Source organism: Coturnix japonica, chromosome 3, assembly GCF_001577835.2.
Source record: "Coturnix japonica isolate 7356 chromosome 3, Coturnix japonica 2.1, whole genome shotgun sequence".
Classification (NCBI taxonomy): Eukaryota; Metazoa; Chordata; class Aves; order Galliformes; family Phasianidae; genus Coturnix; species Coturnix japonica.
In genome coordinates this window covers 91,388,212-91,409,055 of record NC_029518.1, presented here as the reverse complement: position 1 = coordinate 91,409,055, position 20,844 = coordinate 91,388,212, and the positions used below count along the sequence as shown (strand labels likewise).

The 20,844-nt window shown below is 40.4% G+C and overlaps 2 protein-coding genes across 4 annotated transcripts in view; one reads left to right on the top strand and one right to left on the bottom strand.

The window, feature by feature from the left end:
- Window positions 1-3,959: 3,959 nt before the first annotated feature.
- GEN1 (GEN1 Holliday junction 5' flap endonuclease) lies at window positions 3,960-18,839 on the bottom strand. Its single transcript, XM_015859585.2, has 13 exons — window positions 18,204-18,839; window positions 16,430-16,616; window positions 15,204-15,380; window positions 14,502-14,612; window positions 13,042-13,115; window positions 12,493-12,584; window positions 11,578-11,728; window positions 11,428-11,464; window positions 11,249-11,329; window positions 9,518-9,648; window positions 7,159-7,220; window positions 6,499-6,642; window positions 3,960-6,358 (listed from the first exon to the last, which is right to left on the bottom strand). Exons 1-13 carry the CDS (start codon window positions 18,362-18,364, stop codon window positions 5,082-5,084), a joined length of 2,685 nt encoding a protein of 894 aa, XP_015715071.1. The 5' UTR covers window positions 18,365-18,839; the 3' UTR covers window positions 3,960-5,081.
- A 1,092-nt stretch (window positions 18,840-19,931) lies between these two features.
- SMC6 (structural maintenance of chromosomes 6) overlaps window positions 19,932-20,844 on the top strand; it is a 28,688-nt gene continuing 27,775 nt past the window's right edge. Inside the window, exon 1 of one of the 3 annotated variants that reach the window (XM_015859574.1) lies at window positions 19,932-20,043. The gene's annotated coding sequence lies outside the window, so the exon portion shown is untranslated. The remainder of the gene's footprint in view (window positions 20,044-20,844) is intronic. The other 2 variants (XM_015859576.2, XM_015859575.2) reach the window with 2 other exon arrangements.

Here is a 20,844-nt window from a genome sequence, read left to right as displayed (position 1 = left end):
ATCCTTATTTTAGATTGCCATTATTTTGGAAACATAACTAATTTCTCAGTGAAGAAATCCCATTCATTTCCTTCCTACTTTTAAAAACAGAATCATAGTGACCTACAGTGACCAACTTGAGTCACGCTCTAAATGATCAGCTGTTAAACATAATATACAAAAAAGGTCTTTTCTCCAAGAGCAAGTAACAAGGTTTTAGATGTGTTCATACAAGAAAGCTGTGCAAGCTGATACAGATACCAACACACGTGTCACACCAGGATGACATGGCTGCTCTGAAGTTTTTCCCTGTTCACTGTCACTTACTCTACCACAAAGTCTTGTGCTTGCAGTAAATAGGGCCAGGCAGGTGGAGGATATTTATGACTGTTGAGAGTCATTTATCCTGGATCTCTGTTTAATGACCTCCCAGCACAAAACGTGGGATCTTTTTTTTTACCTTAGTGCAGAACAAGCAAAGGGTAAGTGATTTTCATTTGTTAAGCTGCTATATGGGGATCAATCAGCTATTATAGCGTGCTTTAAAGCCTACCTTTCACATCACTAACATCAGAAATGGCAACATGGAAGGTACTGGTAACATCATCATAGGTCGTACTGAGACATCAGCCCTACGACTACAAGAAAAGAGAATGTCTGCCATATTTCTAGCTGGAATATCTTATTTGGTAGAGGCCATACTACAAAAGCTATCACCATGTTAGTCTAGATGAAGCCTTATAAAGCCCATTTACAGTAGGCAAGTATGTGGCTGTAACTCCTAGAGCCCTTTGCTCCATTAAATTCCAGGCTTTGAAAAATGGGAAAACGGGGTTCTTTTGCACCCAGCAAATTTAGTGCAGTATGAAAGAGTCAAAGGGAATATTTACAAGATTTAATAGTGGGCTGAGCTACAGACAAAAGCTAAAGCTTTCTAGGATCTGGTTATTATGTTGCCCTGGAAGAAGCCTGAATTGGGTCAGAAATGAGGCCACAAATTCCATCTGTTTTGCAGCAGATAAAACTTGGGACATCTTGTCTGTTGTTTGCCATATGAATACTGCCCAGGCAGCATTACCATGCTGGGATGGAGGAAGAAGATAGAATGTAAGGATATGGCTTGCTGGCCAGGCACAGAGAGTGGTGGTGAATGGAGTTCAATTCAGCTGGCAATAGATCATTAATTGTATTCATCAGAGGTCAATACTGGGGCCTGTCCTGTTTATTAGTGATCTGGATGAGGGGATTGAGTACACCCCTCAGCAAGTTTGCAGATGACACCAAGCAGGGAGGAAGTGCAGATCTGCCTGTGGGTAGTAAAGGCTCCACAGAGGGATCTGGATCAGCTGAATTGATGGACTGAGGCCAGCTCCACAAGGTTCAACAAGACCAAGCTCCTGCACTTTGGTCACAACCTCATGCATCGCTACATGCAGTCATCCAGAATGTTTGTGGTAGGAAAACCAGTTTGGCTGAGCAAATAGCATTTTAAAATAAAGCAAACACTCACGTACAGCTACTTCAACACAAATTTACTTTGCATTATAGTTATCCATAAAGCTAGCTTGTTGTATTTCTGTCAGGCATCCAATTTACTTCACATATCCACCAGTACGTGAGTGTAATCAGCAGTTTTCTTTGAGCAAAATTTCCTAAGGATACCTGTTTTTCCAGCTATGCTCGGTGATCCAAGGTCACCCCACGCCCTACAAGGAAAATTCTTTCAGGAGATAAAGCCTTGCTTTATAGAACTTGTAAATGTTCTTTGGTTTAAGACTAATAAATACAATTCAGTTCAGTACAGGCAGCAGCCACAGTGATGGATAGGAGGAAGAGAACTGGGCAAGAGTGGTTCTGTCACCCGTCAGCGTTTTGTTTTTCTTCAAACAGTTGTTTTCTTTCCTGAAGGAAAAAGCGCTAAATCTAGCGCTGAGTTCAGGTTTCGCCAGCAGCACTTGGGTTTGTAACAACTCCCAATAATATTCTAACTGCAGTTTCCCTTTTATCTACTGATACAACACGGCAGAGCTTGACACCTTTTTAGACATGAAAAGACTTTATCTTGTCTCAAGTAGCAGCTGCCATTAGTCTCTTGCACCGCAGCATCTTCCCAGTCACTTTGTTAACATAATAGCATACAGCCAAGCCCACGCTAATCACTAAAATTCAGCTTAGATGCCTCATTCTCAAATCAGAAAACATTTCTGTCAACTATTTATACACGCACACACATAAATACCATTTATCAATTCTGTTATTAATTTAAACACAATGATTATGAACAAAATCCTTGTTAGCAGCATCTGTGAACACACCTGTGTACGTCACTAATATCTCCCAATGGAAAAAGAAATAATAAAAAAAAGTAATTGCAGCTCAATAGTGGGATACACAGGAAATATGGATTTTATATATTTATATATTATACATTATATAATATACAAGATATATAATATATTATAATATAAAATATATAATATATATTATAATATATAAATATTTTATATATTTATATAACATATTATAATATATATATATAGTGGAAAATGATCCCCCCAAAAATCCACATATATATATATGTATGTATGTATATATATGTGTGTATATATATGTGTGTATATATGTATATACATATATTTATATGTATGTATTTACATCTACATATATATTCCTCACATGACTTTCTGGTTGATTTCCCCATGGAACTGCAATAGAATCACAATCACGTGAAGAACGCTAAACACTTCCCCTTGTTAATGTATGCTATATAAATTTGCTGTGTTCAAACAGATGAACAACACTGCTTGTTAAGAGGAAATAATGCTATTTATACTGCTAAGACAGAACCTAAGTTCCTGGTCTATATTACGCCAGGTATCGCTAGAATGGCTGCCACATTAGGAGTGATACAGCAGTGAGCCAGGGAAATGCTTACATGGAAATAACTTCCAGAGAAGTATTTGAAGAATGATGTATCTTACCCGCTCCACCTTCAGAGCAGATACCATTTTATTGCTTTGCATGAAGCATCCTGATACAGATTTGTTTTGGCTGACCAGGATGGGTAAATGAAAATACATTTGGTGGCACTGGGCTGATGCATTACATTCACTTACACTTGAAACCAGTTCAGTATAATCTTTCAGCAATATTTTCTGCAGATGTTATCTGTTACAGAATAACAGAATGACCCGGGTTGGAAGGGACCTCAAGGATCATGTAGTTCCAACCCCCCTGCCTGGCAGGGCCACCAAACATCCACATTTACTAGATCAGGTTGCCCAGGGCCCCGTCCAACCTGGTCTTGAACACCTCCAAGGATGGGGCATCCACAACCTCCCTGGGCAGCCTGTTCCAAGGCCTAACCACTCTCATAGTAAAGAACTTCCCCCTAAATCTGTTACACCCATTCAATATATTTAAGCACTTTCTTCACAAATGTGAGTCTGCAAAGCTTAAGCTTTGACACTAAGAAGAGCTCCAAAGTAGAGAAACTGGCTCTAATCCTTGCCTTGAGTAAGTTATAGTAAGGTGAGAACTCCAAATGCATTTAAACTGTGATCTCCACTCTGCAGAGAATCACAAATCTGATGATACCCCCAAGGATAAACGTTCCTATGTTGATTTGCTGCAATGAGCAGAGACAGTGTGAGAGGCAGAATCCTATGCAGTTATTTTCAAATCTGTTGCTGCTCCTCACTTTTTCTGCACTGCAGTTCTTACTATCTCATGAATGTATCTCATTTCTGACTTTCACAGTCCATAAAACATGACTTTGTTGTTAATTACAGCACAGTATATTTGGAAAATCCTTCAGTAAGTCGGTCTTTCCAGGAATCTGAAAAGCAACCAAAAAAAATGAACAAAACGTCCCCAAAAAACACAGCTTACCGTCCAGCGTTAAACTCAAATCTAAACCCACAAAGTATAGGTGAAAATGTACAATCCTTCCAATAAAAGAGTACATATATGCATAGGGAATGGTTGTACAGTGCTGATATTTTTATTCATGAAAATTCAAGCTACTGATTACAACCTTTGGCATTCAAAAATCAGCAGCAAGAAAGAAAAAAAGAGTCAAACATAAACAAGCGTTCCTCTGCACACACATACACAAAATGCATCCACCGCTGACTGCAGCATCTGGAATCTTCCCCTTTCTGTTTGGTGGGTGACTGCTTCTCTGATTCTCCATAGCGTTTCTGTTCTTTCAGCTATATGCTCACGCCATCTGGGTGGTGAGCCTCCAGAAAGAAACCATCTTCAAAACTGAAAACACCTCCAATAGTTTTGGAATTCTTGCTCATCTATGTAACTCATTTCTCATTTAGAAAGTTTACTACGAATCAGCTTTCTCTACCTGCCAGTCGGCAAGCTAAGAAGTTACCATTTTCACTCATTGCAGATTGCATTTACTATTTCTTCTTTAAACACAATCAGAGTTTAGCTTCCTAACTTCTGATGTTTCTGCCTTTGTAAGAAATAACTGACCTTTTAATGAATGCCCTAACATAAACCTGTGTTTAAAACAGCCATTGAATTTTCTTTAATAGCACAAGTGACAGCTACAAAACCAGAATATCCTTATATGGCTTATTCCACGTGGAAGGTACAAACATTCAAAGGTTTATTACAGGGCACAGCATGTTATAAATTAAGCTATGCTCAAATGTACATCCGCTGCATGTCTCTATTGGACCCGTTAGGGATAATCAACACATCCAGCATCCCATACTTACTGCTTTTAAGTAAGTCTATTTGTATAAGCAGAAGGACTAATAGCTTTAACAAGCTGGCAGGTAAAAAAAAAGACTTCATAATTCAAAAGTACCAACCATGCTCCCTTGTATACCATAGTCTGCTGTTTACACATTCAGAACATAATTAAGCCCAGAATAATTGGCATTCGCCTATAATGCCTGACTTAGTATTTGTCAACATATTAGTTGCAAACTTTAGCATCAGTGTAATGTATTTCGCCACCCTTCTTATTCATCATGTTCACACTTCAATCAACATAGCACAGAAGAAACACTGAAAAAGAGTTCTATAAGAAGTGAAGTTTCAGACTTAATTGTTACCATAATTATTTTATGGGCAACCTAATTGCTTTTGAGTCTTCTTTTTATTCTTTCAGCCAGGGGAAGAGGACTGTCTTCCCACCCAGAAATCAGAACATCACTGTCAACTTGTGCAGGACTGGAACCCGTGCTCTGAAACAGCTTTCCTGAATGTTGGGAACAGTCAACTTCAACTACAGAGGAATCTTTTGGAGATAATTCCAATGATGAATTCCCACCAACTTGCTTAAAATTGGTGATTTTCTCCCTCCCTTTAATTACAAGTGCCGAGTCACTGCTTGTACTTCTGCTACTAGCAGCGTCATACCTTTTCTTTGTAAAAGTCTTTTTAAACTGGCCAGGGTTCAGTTGTCTTTTCTTCTGCTTACAAATTGGATTTTTATTGACGGTCCCATCATCACTGTCTTCGCTAGAAGAGCATTTGCTCTGACACACACTCTTAAAAGAAGTTTTCCAAGCAGTTTGAGTACAAGTTTTTGTAATGTTACTGACAGGAACATTTGCTGGCTTTTGAGGCACTTCACACACAGTATGCAACAGCTCTGTTGTTTGCCCACTGGGGACTAGAGATGTTGAACAACTTATATTATGGACTTTCTGCATCATTTCACACAGGGTGCCACCTTCTTGAGAAACAGGTGCACTGGATTCACTTGCACAGATTTCTGGTAGCACATTTTTAGTGTCTCGCACTAGTTTATTTAACTGACACGAGGAAGTGAGACAATCTTTATCACGTTTCAGTGCTGCTTCTGTGTGTTTAAAATGTCTGAAAGGCTCCTGTTGCATTACATCTTTTGGCAGCATAGGCTTTGGTGGAACAGAAGTCTTCTTAAGTATACGCTCACTTAAAGACAACTCTTGAAGTTGTTCCATATGGCCATCTGAAAGCAAATCATCTGCACTATCAGAATGATCTTGACCTGACGGCTCAGAACCAGAACATTCTGAGCTATTTTTCACTGTTTCACAATGTAGTGGATACGAGTGTGCTATGCACACAGTCAAGTCAGATACTGGATCACAGGTATTATTACATCCATGGGTTGGTGAAGTGTTGAAGAAGTTTCCTTTCCTTTCAATACTGCTCAGTTGTAGATCAGCTGTTACAGAGGATGACACTTTTGATTCCATGCTTCTCTGGCATATCTGATATTCAGGTGGAGTTTTTCCATCAGATGTGTGGTCTGGCACAGGAATAGTTACATGCGCAGACTTTAAATTCATTTGAGACAGAAGACTGGTAACATCACCATAAGCATCTGACAACTCCTTTTCTTCTGGTCTGTTTTTCTTGTCTAAAAATAATAAGAATAAAAAAAATAAAGCATATAAACATTGTACTTCTACTGCTGAGCAATACTTACCAATACTTACTTTTGTTTCTTATAATCTGGCAAGGCCTGTAAGTTAATAAGATAAAAACTTTTGGACTTACTTTTCTGCTTCTTTGCCAGAGCTTCTGACTTTTCCATTTGGTAAAGAGCCACAACATCTGGATAAGCAGCCTGAAACAAAGACTGTTCTTCTATTGTAACTACATACAACTCCACAGGCTCATCTTCTGCATCAACATAGTGCTCTATCAAAATTAATGAACTGATATTAGAAATATATATATGCAAATATATCAGAGGATGGAATAAAAGAAAAAGATCAGAGTATAATGAATATATGTAAAGAGACAAATAGCACAGTGTTTGAGGCTTAGCTATGGCACAGCCATTTGCTTTCTGACAAGCTCCCACAGTATATAGACACACTGAGGACTGAAGCCTGTCATCCTGAAACAAGACAACACATGACATGAAACTGTCAGATCTTATTGACTACAAAACGTAGGAAACCAAGCTTCTTGCTTTATAGGTAAGTGGTAAAAATGTGGCATGGGGGGGTATTATTTGTGTTTTTTGTCTTACTTTGCTCTTGGTTTCAGGGTATCTGAAATGTGACATTTTCTTTCTCAGTACTGTTTTTCCATTCTTATTCACACACCTTTTACTCATAATGCCATCAAACTATCTTCCTCCTTAAAGAATGCTTTTGTCTTTTTCTATGAATTAGACTGTTCAATAATAAGCAATGAAACCAATCCAACCTGGTTTTTGCCACTCAATTTCAAAACAGGGAATTCCATTTTTGACACGTGTCTTGACTATACTGCAAGAAAAGAAAGTAACACATTAAACATGAAATGAAGAATCTAAGGGAGAACCTTTAAGAACCTAAACATATTTCAGTATTTTAATTTATGATGATGAAGAGCAGAAGAAATACAAACTCTGCAGCAGTGAATTTAGCACAGAGTAGAGTAACTAAAAATCAAAAAGCTGTTTTGTAACATACAATCCTAATGCAAACTTCCACAAACATCAGTTTGGTATCTTCAACTACGCCATGGAGAAGACTGTTGCCATAAACAGTAATTTTCTGAATGAACAGACAGTACCATTCACATCTTTTGCATGAGAGCATGAAGTAAGATTGTAAACCGGGCTGTCATGAAGACCGGCTGTTCTTGTTCATTTCAGATTCTAAGTTCCTACATGTAAAGGGGTTAGTGCTGATTCATTACTGTTTTTAAAACAACAGTGAAAAGAAAACTAGATAAAGATTTGTCTTTTAAACTATTAAAACACTAAACAGAAACATAAATGGAACATATAAATTCTTCCAAAGTAAAACACCAGTAACTTGTGTAATCGGATCAATAAAAAGCAGCCTCCAAACAACATAATTCAGTCACTCTTTTGTAAGATAATCATAGAATGGCCTGGGTTGAAAAGGACCACAATGACCATCTAGTTTTAACCCCCTGCCATATGCCAGGTTACCAACCACTAGACCAGGCTGCCCAAAGCCACATCCAGCCTGGCCTTGAATGCCTCCAGGGATGGAGTTTAAAACCATTCCCCCTTGTCCTATCACAATCCACCCTCCTAAACAGGCATCCCTCCTCCTGTGTAAATGCTCCCTTCAAGTACTGAAGACCACAAAGTGATCTCTTATTATAACAAGCCCAGTTATAATAATAATGATGAATATAATATAATAATGCTGAACAAAACAGCTTGTCTATGATATCATACTGACATCAGCCGCTTTTTGTTCCCTAAAATTAATTCTAAAAAAAACAAGAACGGCACCAAGAAGTGGAATGACTAGTAAACCTTAAAATGAAGAATGTGGAGTGGATCCCATTAAAAAAAAACAAAAAACAAAACCTCTTAGGAAGATAAATAACAATTTCATTCTGTGAAGTTAAGCTTAGCAATCTTTTGTCAACAGACACTGTAGATTCTTAAAAGTTTACACAGGCTTATTAACATACCAGATCACTAAATATCTGAGCAGAGAAGTAACCCCTTAAAGGTAAATCACATAGGGCTGGAATCACTGGGCTGTGGTGAATGGGATGAAGTTCAACAGGGCCAAGTGCTGAGTCTTGCACTTTGACCACAACAAACCCCATGCAGTGCTACAGGTTTGGGGTTGAGTGACTGGATGACTGTGAAGAGGAAAGGGACCTGGGGGTGTTGGTCGATGCTAGGCTGAACATATATGAACAGAGTACCCAGGTGGCCAAGAAGGCCAATGGTATCCTGGCCTGTATAAGAAATAGTGTGGCCAGCAGGAGCAGAGAGGTAATCATCCCCCTGTACTCAGCTCTGGTGGGGCCGCATCTTGAGTACTGTGTTGCGTTTTGGGCTCCTCACTACAATTAAGAAATTGAGGCCCTGGAATGTGTCCAGAAAAGGGCAAGAAAACTGGTGAGGGGTCTGGAGAACAAGTCTTATGAGGAGAGGCTCAGGGAGCAGGGATTGTTTAGCCTGGAGAAGAGGCGGCTCATTGCACTTTACAACTTCCTGAAGGGAGGTTGTGATCAGGAGGGACTTGGCCTCTTCTCCCAAGCAACAAACAGAATCTGAGGAAATGGCCACAAACTGTACCAGAAGAGGTTTAGATTGGACATAAGAAAGAACTTTTTTTTCTCAGAGAGTAGTCAGGCAGTGAAATGACTGCCCAAGGAGGTGGTTGAGTCACCATCCCCGGGAGTGTTATAGATGTGTCTGGATGAGGAGCTCTGAGATACAGTTTAGTGGTTTGCTGTAGCTACTGTTATGGGAGGACAGTTGGACTAGAAGATCTTGTAGGTCCTTTCCAACCTTGTGATTCTATGATTCTCATGTGCACAGACCCAAGGAAATATAACAGAAGTAAGCACAGGAAAAAGCAGGCTCTGTTGGAACATAAGAGAACTGCTGTATGTATAACTGTGCAGCAGCAACATATATGTTAACATGTTCATCTAAATTTTTAGCTCTACTCAAAAGGAGCAAATAGCTTGAATCAGAGATGAAAGAAAATAATTAGTTTTGTTAAAAAAAAAAAAAAAAAATTAAAAAATTCCTCCAGCAGAAGTAAAACATTAGGGTGAAGAACTCCAATTATGTTACCGTATTGCCTGCAGTTGCTTTGAATCAATATATCCAAATTTTCTCTGGATCATATCATAACGCGTCAAGAGCACTAACAGTTTCTTACAAGCATAATGCTTTTCCCATTCCATCTTCTCAGAAGCAAATATCTGTTGATATAAAACAAACAACAAAAAAATATGCTTTAAAACTTTCCTACTCAGCTAGGTATCAAACTTCAACAGCTGTATAGTAGGAAGACAAAACTAAAAGCTTCAAACATCTAGAACATTCTTTAAGTTAGAGTAATGCCAAACTATATCTCACTACCAAGTTACCTCTTTAAATGAACAGATCCACCTGCTGTCAATAACAAGTTAAAGAACAGAGATGTAAAAGAAAAGCCACATTCCAGCTGGCAATGCAGAGCTGTCATAATGAAATGTGTGACAAGCTAGGCTACAAGTCAGTAAAAATGGAAGTCGATGGGGTGGCGACACATGAATTCCCCACTGAAGAAAAAGTTCAGATGGAGCCCTCAGTGGGTGAAATGATATGATCTTTTAGGATGGGAAAGGGATGACACTTCTAGATTTCCTGCAACCCAGACAAAGCGTCAACTCTGACTCCTCCATCATGATGCTGACTAAGTTGAAGGCTCCAACTTCCAGAGCCAGACCCAGAAGACAACCTTTTTCTTGCTACACAATAAAGCAAGCCTCCACACCTGTTTAAAGACCATGAAGCACTTTGCCAGTCTTGGCTGGACTGTCCAGATTTGGCACCCTCTGACCTCCATCTGTTCAGGCCAATGAAAGACAGACTGCATGGGTAAAGTCTTCCTAGCAATGACGCTGTTATAGCAGCTGTGAAACTGTGGGCCACCTCTGCTGGTACAGGTTTTTTACAAACAGAGCATGCTCTCACTCATTGGTGGCAAAAATACATAGCTAATAGTGGTGATTATGTTGAAAAAAAATGTGCCTTGTAGCAGAGAATCTGCTCTATCACACCACAGTATTGTGCTGTTTGTAGCTGTTGTAGTTTGCATGGAAACAAGCATTGGCATTACTTTTGGAGCAAACTCTGTATGCCACTTTTGAGTTTTGAGCACTTGGAATTAAAGTGCCTCCTTACCTAAAGGTGATAGTATTGAGCTAAATATGGGCCTCAATATGCACAATTCAGAATAAATGTCTCTGCTTGTTAAGTACAAAAGCTGGCTGACTCAGTGATACCAAGAAATTATTTTCAAGAAAAAAAAACCCAAAAAAAACAACCAAAAAAACCCTCAAAGTCTGCAATCATAACTTGAGTTATCATAACCAAAGTGCTGGTATGAAGACAAGGCAAACAAGTAAAAGCAAGAGTCACTCCTGTCAAATCCTTTATGAAAGATGGGAGAAAGGTAACATTCCTGAAGCATTATGCCTCATAAACACACCATATTTTATACACTAGAGATGATCCAGTACTCAACAGTCCACTCTAGTAAAGCTAGACAGTGAAAAATGCAACAATGCTAACTGACCTTTTTTTTCAAAATGATTTTACTTCAGCTTTTTTAAATGCCTATTTACATCAACTAATTTTTCAGAGTTGCCAATATTTGACTTTCAAAAAAATGAGATGAATTAAAAAGTCGTAGCAAGGTACTTTAATTATATTTCCCATAGAATTACCAATGAAAATCAAAATCACAGATGACTTCCTTAAGGCAAAAACAAGAAAATCCACAAAGATGGATATTTTCAGTATTTTCACACGTACCTGAAATGACAATAAATTTGGCCTTCTGCATTCCACTGTCTTGTTCAGTTTATTCTTGTTTACAAGAAATTCTTGGATAACCTTGGAAAAAAAAGGAAAGAGAGAGTTGAAGAAAGAGCAAAAAACGTGAAATTTCAATTAATTGATTTGGAAAATAAGTCTTTAACTAGGCTTCTTACCTCAGAGAATGGAAAGCCTTCACAACTGTTAGCTTTTCTGAAGGTAAAACAAATGTGTTAGGAAGTGAATAACAAATGGGAAAAACGCACAGCTTAAATGCTCATTCTGCGCATGAAAGGGAAAGCAGTTCTTTTTTAAAACATTCCTACTTTCTGATATTGTCCTCCACTGCACTTGCTTGTTTCACTTGCTCTAACTGATGCCATTCACAAGGGCAGCAGTATTTGGAGTCATTGGGTTTGCAGTATCTGGTGCTTCCACAGAATTTACATCCACTGTGCTCATGTTCCTTGTGTGATCCTATAGAAGGTGTACAAATCATGATGAGAAGCAAGGTTTTAGAAAACTACAAAAACAATACTAGCAATAAAAATATAAAGGTCAGAATGCACATGAATCTGGCATGAATAGCAGCTGTAAGCAGATCGAGTATATCAGCTACATACTTACCATAAAAACTGACAAAAAGAATAAATTATTAAGACTTTCCCTAACCATTTCAGACCTTGTGCTAAGGAATTTACGATAAATGAAGTTACAGAAGTAGCATGGGCCATCTTTACAAAATAAGAAAGGGATATATAAAACCAGCCGTTTTCCTCTTCTGATTACCATCCAGAGCAATGGCTTTGAATGAGTTCACCAACCAAAAACACTACAAAAATGGGGTTAGGACTAATTTACTCTCAAGAAAAAGCTACAGCAAATTCCAGCAACAGTCCTTACACAACACCAGTTTATGGAGGAGAAAAGCAAGTTGCTTGCTACTACAGTGGGCTGTCTTTACTGACATTGTTAAAAAGGTAAATATCTGGGATCACACAATGCACTGTATTAACACTCTGCTATCAACTGGTCTCACATTTGAAGAATGTCACTTGCACCCTCGGAAAGCCTTCGTATGATACACAGCGCAGAAAATGCGAAGTCAGAAGCTGAATGACGAGAAAAGCAATTTGTAATGCTAGTCACAAAAATTCAACCAGCCAATAACCCCAACATCCAGAATCAAGAGCAAACAAATAATTAAGCTAAAAATAAAATTCCACGCTTTCAACACTGACCTGGATGATGGCACTCAGAACAGTGCACTACTCTTTTAACAACCAAAGATGGATTACTATCATGCCCAGATTGTTCTTTCCATTGCTCAAACCTATAGGGGTGATATTTAAAGGATTAAGAAATACTTTATACGTTCATATTTAAAACACACAAGTATTGTCTAAGTTAGGAAACTACATGATTTGTTTAAGAATAGCATTGTTGGATTACCACTACTGACATGCACATTAAGATAACAAACACAGAAAGCATTTAGTACTTCATGTCCTAATCCACAAACTGGTAAAAATAAAAATCATCAGTCCTTGTGACTTCAATTCAATGCAACAACGTATTCTAGAGCTGGGTGTCAGCTGATATTTAAAACAATTAAGAAGCTCACACGGCACACCATGTAATTTATTCAGGCAAACAACAATGCAGCCATCTGACTCTCAAAACAATTTAAAAAGTATTACTAGCATTGTCTCAGAGCTGAAGCCCAAACCAGAAAGCGTGTGAACTAAAAATCAAAGTATTTCAGTACACAGGGAAAATTTTCACTTTACCTCTGCAGTAAATTTTGACCTCTCAAAGACTCAATTAATTTCAAAGCTTGTTCTTTTCCAACTCCTGGAATGCCCTATAGAGACAGAAATATGAAACATTAAGAAATGTCATATGCAGTACACACATCTTTACTGCATTTCTAACATTATGGACAAGACAACAGAAGAACAATCCAAGGCATTGAGCTATACTGAGAAAATTCATTTTTTACAAAGTTACGAAGCTAGAAATAGCAAAAGATTGGAGCTACACAATCACTGTGCCACGCAAGATGCAAAAAATGGCCTTACCCTCAAAAGCAGCCCAGATAAAGCCACGTTTTCCTGTTTACTGCTGTCTTTTTTCCTGCACTTTTTACCCCTGTTCTTACTCCTTTTCTCTCCTATCTGAAACTGGACACTACATTCTTGCCAACTAAATGCCAGCCAGCCAGCTGAAACTCTTCATCATAGTTTTGGAAAGACAAAGACTCTTTATCTGAAATCAAAATGGTAGAAATATGTTTTTCAAGAGTTGCTTAAGGACAGAAATCCAGGACTTCACTGTAACTCTTAAATACACTCAGGAGCAACACATTTGATCAAAAACAACCAGAACATTTAAATGTACATGCTGCTTTTCAGTTCTTTGTTCAGCTCATATGCTCACTATTTTACCAAGAATCAGTGCAGTTGAATATGTACACCATATTGAGTGTCCCTTCCTACAGCACTGCCACAAATGAATCAATAGCTCATTTTCACTCAGATGTAATGACTGAATTGAATATACGTAACTTCATGACATAAATCTATTTTCAAAACCAATTAGAAATTACCATTGGACTACTGCCTGACACTTGAGCAGACTATCACATACTCAGCTACTGCAAGGAAATAAGCATCTTTGTATGTAATGAATAAAGCAAGTGCAGTTATAGAGTGGTATTCCCACTTAACTGTTCTGCAAATCCCCACACCTAATGCACTCCTGTAGTTCAGCTTTCCTTAGAAGTTCATATCATTATTTGCTTTGCTGGGCTGCAGCAACTCAAGACTGGCTTGGTATTACATAATTGTGCCATTGTGGGACTATGCAATAACTCAGCATACCAGAAACTGCTAAGGACATTGCAAAAACTACTGATAAGCCACTATCTTCTGCCTCTCCCTGCCTTATTAGTGTTCATTTTGTGATAATGAAGTGTTTACAGATTCATGTAACAGAAGCCAAGTCTCTCAATTAAATAAAGAAAGAATTAGAGTGATGCACTCTGCCTGTTGCTGCAAAAGACAGGCTTATTAAAACTGAAACACCATGATATAAGAGTTAACTTAGTTGCTCCCATTCAGTGGTTGTGTAGTGCCTGTAGTTACAGTATGATGGACTGTCCCACTGGGAACCCTCTTATTTCATGTATTGTACATAGTTCTGTTAGCATGTACAAGCCTTTCCTGACATGCTGTAAGTAGTTACTTACCTTTGGAAGATAATCACAACCCAGAAGAACAGCTAGTCCAATCAGAGACTCTCTATCGCAACCAAGCTTCTCCTTAATAGAGGACATTGTGTAGCAGTCAAGATGTGGCTCCTGAAGAAGAAATTTATCATTTCTTTCATTTCCGTGACACCAGGAAGAAACTGCCATGTCTGCAGTTCTATTCTACAACAGGTCTGCTCTATAAAATACAGAAGGGTCTGATGGAAAAATCCTATACAGCAGCAATTAAAATTTATAACTTTGTGGTATATATACACCACAAGAATAACAGAAGTTCTAGAATTTCAAGTTGTAAGCATGGATACCAACTACTTAAAAACTACCCTTCAGATAAAGATAAGGAATACCAACCCAATCTCATTTTTCCTTCACTTCCTTAGAAGGTTTACCAAGCAAAACGCACAAAATCTTTTATCCATTTTATACAAAGTGTCAACTAAGAATATTTGGAGATATAATTTTTACTGTCAATCAGTCATTTTCAGTTGTTTTGCTGTCAAACCCACTACATGGATAAAAATGTTCCTCTCAAAGGATAGTTAAAATCAACACAAACTAGTAGATAAGCATGATATCCAAGCAACTGTTTCAAAGGCCTCCTTTTAGTTTCCACTTACATTTTTTTGGGAAGACTCTACAGAGGCAGCTAGATCCCCTTTTGACCCTACTGATGTACATTACCTTAGAACTCATGGCAAAGTTCCTATAAACTGTCTGAGCTCCGTATAAGAAAACATCTCCATCGTTGGTAATGCACCCATCGACATGGCCTTTTGCATTCAGGTAAGCACACATTGCTTCTGCTTCCCCAGCCGCTTGAACCCATGGAACACCTAAACATTCCAGCAGCTGGAGGCACTAAATGAAAGAACCCAAAAGGAAATATACATTAAATGTTAAATTATATCCAGTTATTCCGCATTATTTTCTCAGTTTATATGTCTGGGCTGAAATAGAATATATAGAAGATTATATTAATACAACAATTGTTTTACAAAAGTATCTTACTGTAATAGTCAAAGGAAACATTCCACTAAGACCATTTATTACATACTAATATATAATAAGTTAATCACAAAGCATGATGAAAGCCAACATATTTTATTTCACAAAACTCCATTTACAAGAATGGCAAAATACCTGCAATAATGAATTAAAAAAGAAAATTACTGAGCATAAATTCTTTGCAGCCAAAGCTTCTCAACTGAGAAGGGTATAGAAACTTACAGTCTAACACGGTAGACTTCCAACAATACATCCAATGACAATGACATCCAATGACAATACATCTCTCTATAACTTCCTGAAGGGAGGTTGTAGTGAGCTGGGGGTTGGCCTCTTCTCTTGTGTAATCAGTGACAGAACTAGAGGGAATGGTTTTAAGCTGCACCAGGGGAGATTCAGGCTGGACATTAGGAAGTATTACTTCTAGGAAAGGGTAGTCAGGCATTGGAATGCACTGCCCAGGGAGGTGGTGGAGTCACCGACCATGGGAGTGTTCAAGAAACGTTTGGATGTGGTGTTGAGGAATATGATTTAGCCGAGAAGTACTGGTAATGGTTGGACTAGATGATCTTCTAGGTCTTTTCCAACCTTGATAATTCTGTGATTCTGTGACAAGGAAGCCACATTTCTGTAATAAGCACTCAGTTATGCATGTGGCTCACTACAGTATAAAACATAGAGAACACATCAAACAAGAATACCGATCTGATACTGCCACACTACTGTGACCATTAACTGATGTTGTAAAACACAATTGCAAGAGATGTGTTCCCTCTAACTCCAAATACTGTTGAAATTTGTTCTGCAGAAAACTAATTCTTTTCAGTTCTAATTTTCAAGCTGTTAAAGGTTTCTATTGCATTAAAAAAAATAATATTGTGACACACATCTCGGTTACTCACCTCTTTTAAAATGGATTTAAAAACAGATCTCCCTGTTCTTGTAGCCCCATGTTTGGTGGAAGCTCCATATCGTAGCTCATTTCTCTTACTCATGGTGTCTGCCTTCAGCTTGGGTGCCTCACCTTCCATGACAAACACCAGTTTAATCCCCATCGATGTGAAAAAAGAGTACCGAAAAAATAGATTTCTGCAATGAAGTAAGGAGTTTCAGAATTAAGGAAAACATCTAAAGAAATCAGGTTTCATTATATCCCTCGGCCTACTCCAGGAACAGTCACAGAACGATACAACAGCTTAGACTGGAAGAGACCTTAAAGATCTAGTTCTAACCCCTTGCTGTGGGCAAGGTTTCCAACCCTTAGATCAGGCTGCCCAGGATCCCAACAAACCTGGCCTTAAATGACATCATAGACAGAGCATCCAGAATATCTCTAGGCAACCTATTCCAGCATCTCGCTACCCTCTGAGTAAAAAACTTCTATCAAACATCCAACCTAAATCTCTCCTCTTTTAGTTTAAAAAGCCATTCCCCCTTATCCGATCATCGTGACCAAGTCAGTTTCCCCTACCCCACCCCTACTTGTAAGCATCCTTTGAGTACTGGAAAACCACAACGAAATCCTCCCAGAGCCTTTTCTTCTCCAAGCTGAACAAGCCCAGTTCCCTCAATAGTTATTCACAGAAGAGGTGCTCCAGCCTTTGATCATCTTCGTGACGCTCTTCTGCACCCTCTCCAACAGCTCCATACCCCTCCTGTACTGGGGGGCTCGAGACCTGGCCACATTACTCCAGATGGGGCCTCATAAGGGTAGAACAGAGGCAGTCAATCACCTCCCTGTCCCTGCTGGCCACCCCTCTGTTAATGGAGCCCAAGACACTGCTGGTCTTCTGTGCTGCATGAGCAGACAACTGGCTCATGTTCAGCTTTTCATCCATCCCGACCTCCAAGTCCTTCCCTGCACGGCTGCTCTCACACAAAATCACAGAATGACCCGGCTTGGAAGGGACCTCAAGGATCATGTAGTTCCAAACCCCCTGCCTGGCAGGGCCACCAAACATACACCTTTACTAGATCAGGTTGCCCAGGGCCCCTTCCAACCTGGTCTTGAACACCTCCAAGGACGGGGCATCCACAACCTCCCTGGGCAGCCTGTTCCAGGGCCTAACCACTCTCCTAGTGAAGAACTTCCCCCTAACATCCAACCTAAATCTTCCCTCTTTTAACTTGAAACCATTTCCCCATGTCCTGCTAATGAGTTCTACCCAGTCTGTACTCTTATCTGGGAGTGCCTTGACCCAAGTGCAACACTTGGCCTTGTTACTCCTCATTAGATTCTTGTGTTTGATCCCCAAGCTAACAAACTTTTATCTGTATTTTTGTCTTTACCTGAGGTTGTTTCACTACCAACTTGTAACAGCATTACAAGAATTCCAAGCAAATACTCCTAAAAATACTCCTTATCTTTATGTTCTAAGAATTCTAGCACAGTTCTGCTTGCACACATCTCACACCCATTGTTGAGGCCTCAATAACGGCACAGCTGCTTCAACAAGTTACCCTATTTGCAGCCAAGTATTAATTCAACCAGTACGACCATGCCATCATTTCAAACCCTTTATGTACACAGCACGGGTTATAGCAACAGAATCAAAGCAACACAGCAATTTGAATACTGGAGATAAGTAGTTATAAATTCAGAAGAAAAGCTATAACTTAAATCATACAGTTCCAGTTAGTTACTTTTAGTTACAAATATCTATATGGATACCATACCTCAGATGCGGTTTGGTAACTACTCCGATCATCTTTTTAACTGTCTGTGCTTCACAAACCCACAGGCTTAAATCAACAGCAAGTGTCTTTCCTTTGAGACTACTCAAGCTTACAGGCTGCCTCACAGGCTCCAGGATTTGCCACAGATTAGTCACTCCCATTGTTCTGCCTTCTCTGTTGTCAGCAGGAAGGTTTTAGCTGTAAAGATGAAGGAAAAAATTATTCTCAAAAAAAGAAACATGACATACTATGAATGTTAAGACCAGAAAACAAATACCCAAGAAAGCACATCCCTCTTTTGAAACGGACTCTGAGACCTGCTTAAGACACATGAGGATATGCCACCTTGTGGCTTCTGGTGAACAGGGCCATGTTAAATTCAAGAAGCTTCCTCATCCAATGTACAACAGCACAGTCTCTTTGCAAGGTGTTGTACTGTTTTAAAGCAAGACAGCCATTCAGTAACATATCAGAGCCATCAGATCCTTGGATGCACAAGGGGAAACTAACAAAGGCACACAGACTTCCAGAGATGTGCAGGGATTCAATGGAACAACAGAATCACAGAATGACCTGGGTTGGAAGGGACCTCAAGGATCATGTAGTTCCAACCCCCCTGCCTGACAGGGCCACCAAACATACACATTTACTAGATCAGGTTGCCCAGGGCCCCGTCCAACCTGGTCTTGAACACGTCCAAGGACGGGGCATCCACAACCTCCCTGGGCAGCCTGTTCCAGGGCCTCACCACTCTCCTAGTGAAGAACTTCCCCCTAACATCCAACCTAAATCTTCCCTCTTTTAACTTAAAACCATTTCCCCGTGTCCTGCTATTGTCAGCCCTTTCCGAAACGAGTTTACTCCCTACTCTGGGAGTAAAGTTCCCTTCAGGTATTGAAAGGCCTGCATGAGGTACACCCACACCTTCCTCCATTCACTATACGGCATTGTTAATCCAAACGGCCAAGCTCATATCCACTCAGCCTGTCCTATAGGAGAGTGCTACCAGCCACTTGCATCATCCTTCAGAAAAAAAACAAAAAAAACAAACAAAAAGGAAACACTATCTTCAGTCTTACAGAGATGGGAGACTGGCTGCAAGAGGAGGCCGAGACTGAGTTCCTTTCTTACATTCTCCACCGTAATACGAAACGTCAGGAATACACTCAATTAGAATCTTCAGGCAAGAAACAAACCAAAACAAGCCCTCCTTATAATTTAAAACCTTGACAACTCCCGCCTCCATCCGACCCAGACCTATCATACACAGGGCAAGCCCAAGCATAAGCACAGGCGAGCGCCTCCCCACAGAGTGTCCGGCCGCAAGCCGCTATGGTGACTTGGGCTTGGACCCAGGGAGCCCAGCACCGACCATCCACCCACAGCGTAGATACGTGCCAGCGGCACCGGCAGTTCGACTCGATCCCTCAAGCTCCCAACCCCCGCTCAGCACCACCCGCCGTCCGCCCCCCCGAAAAGGTGGCCGGCACACGCGAACGGACTCAGTAGAGCATAGGGGCAGCAGCGCCGCATGCCCGTATCTTCGGCGGCATTACTTCCGTAAATACAATCAGAGCCGCTACAGATCAGGTTGTTTTTGGATGCGTTAAACTCTCTGCCCGTTATGGCGGCCCCGCCGGTTTCACGAGGACAAGGTAGGGCGGGGAACGTTGGCCTCGAGTGGGCTGCAGTTGTTGGGGGCGGCGCGGTGGAGCGAAGGTTGGCGGTCCTTTCCCTCTGCTCAGCGCTTGGTGAGGCCGACAAGCTGGGGTGCTGCGTCCTGTTGTGGCCCCCCTTGTGCTTGATGTGGACACCTCCCTCCTCAGAAGTCTCCATCTCTGTAAGACTGAAGATGTTCCTTTTTGTTGGAGTGGGAGGGAGTCTGATAGGGCTGCCAGGGTAGGGAGAGATTGGAGCCTTTCTGTGAGGGAGGGCTGAGTGCTGGTGTTGTTCTTCTTGGAGGAGGAGACATCTGTCAATACTTGAAGTGAGAGTAGAAGTGTACACTTGAGTCTTGCACCTGGGTAGAAATAATTGCATGCACCAGTAACAGGCTGGGGGAAGAGTGCTGGAGAGAGCTCTGCAGAGAGGACTCTGGGTGTCCTGGTGGATGACAGATTGACCATGAGCCATCAGTGTGCCCTTGTAGCCAAAAAAGCCATGGCATACTGGGGTGTATTAAAAAGAGCGTGTCCAGTGGGTCGAAGGAGGTGAATCCTCCCCTCTACTCTGCCCTGGTGAGGCCTCATCTGGATATTGTGTCCAGTTCTGGGCTCCCCAAGTACAAAAGAGCAGGGATCTCTTGGAAAGAGTCCAGCGAGGGCCACTAAGATGGTGAAGGACCTGGAGCATCTCCCCTATGAAGAGAGACTTAGGGAAACTAGGTCTGTTTAGCCTTGAGAAAAGAGGCTGATAGGGGACTTGATTCACGTTTATAAATAGCTTGAGGTGTGGGAGCCATAGTGGTGAGGCTGGTCTCTTTTCAGTAAGTGCGTGGGGATAGGACTAGGGGTAATGGGATGAAAAGGACAGCATAGGAAGTTCCGCACGAAATGTGCGGAAGAACTTCTTTACAGTGAGGGTGACGGAGCACTGGAACAGGCTGCCCAGGGAGGTGGTGGAGTCTCCTTCTCTGGAGATA

What these genes read in the sequence shown, in the direction of transcription:
- GEN1 (XM_015859585.2), bottom strand. Translation starts at nt 18,364, where the DNA reads ATGGGAGTGACTAATCTGTGGCAAATCCTGGAGCCTGTGAGGCAGCCT. An exon ending in TTAAATCCATTTTAAAAGAG is followed by an intron (nt 15,381 to 16,429) that starts GTGAGTAACCGA and finishes TCTTTCATTTAG; the next exon opens with TGCCTCCAGCTGCTGGAATG. An exon ending in ACTTTGCCATGAGTTCTAAG is followed by an intron (nt 14,613 to 15,203) that starts GTAATGTACATC and finishes TTTCTTCTTCAG; the next exon opens with GAGCCACATCTTGACTGCTA.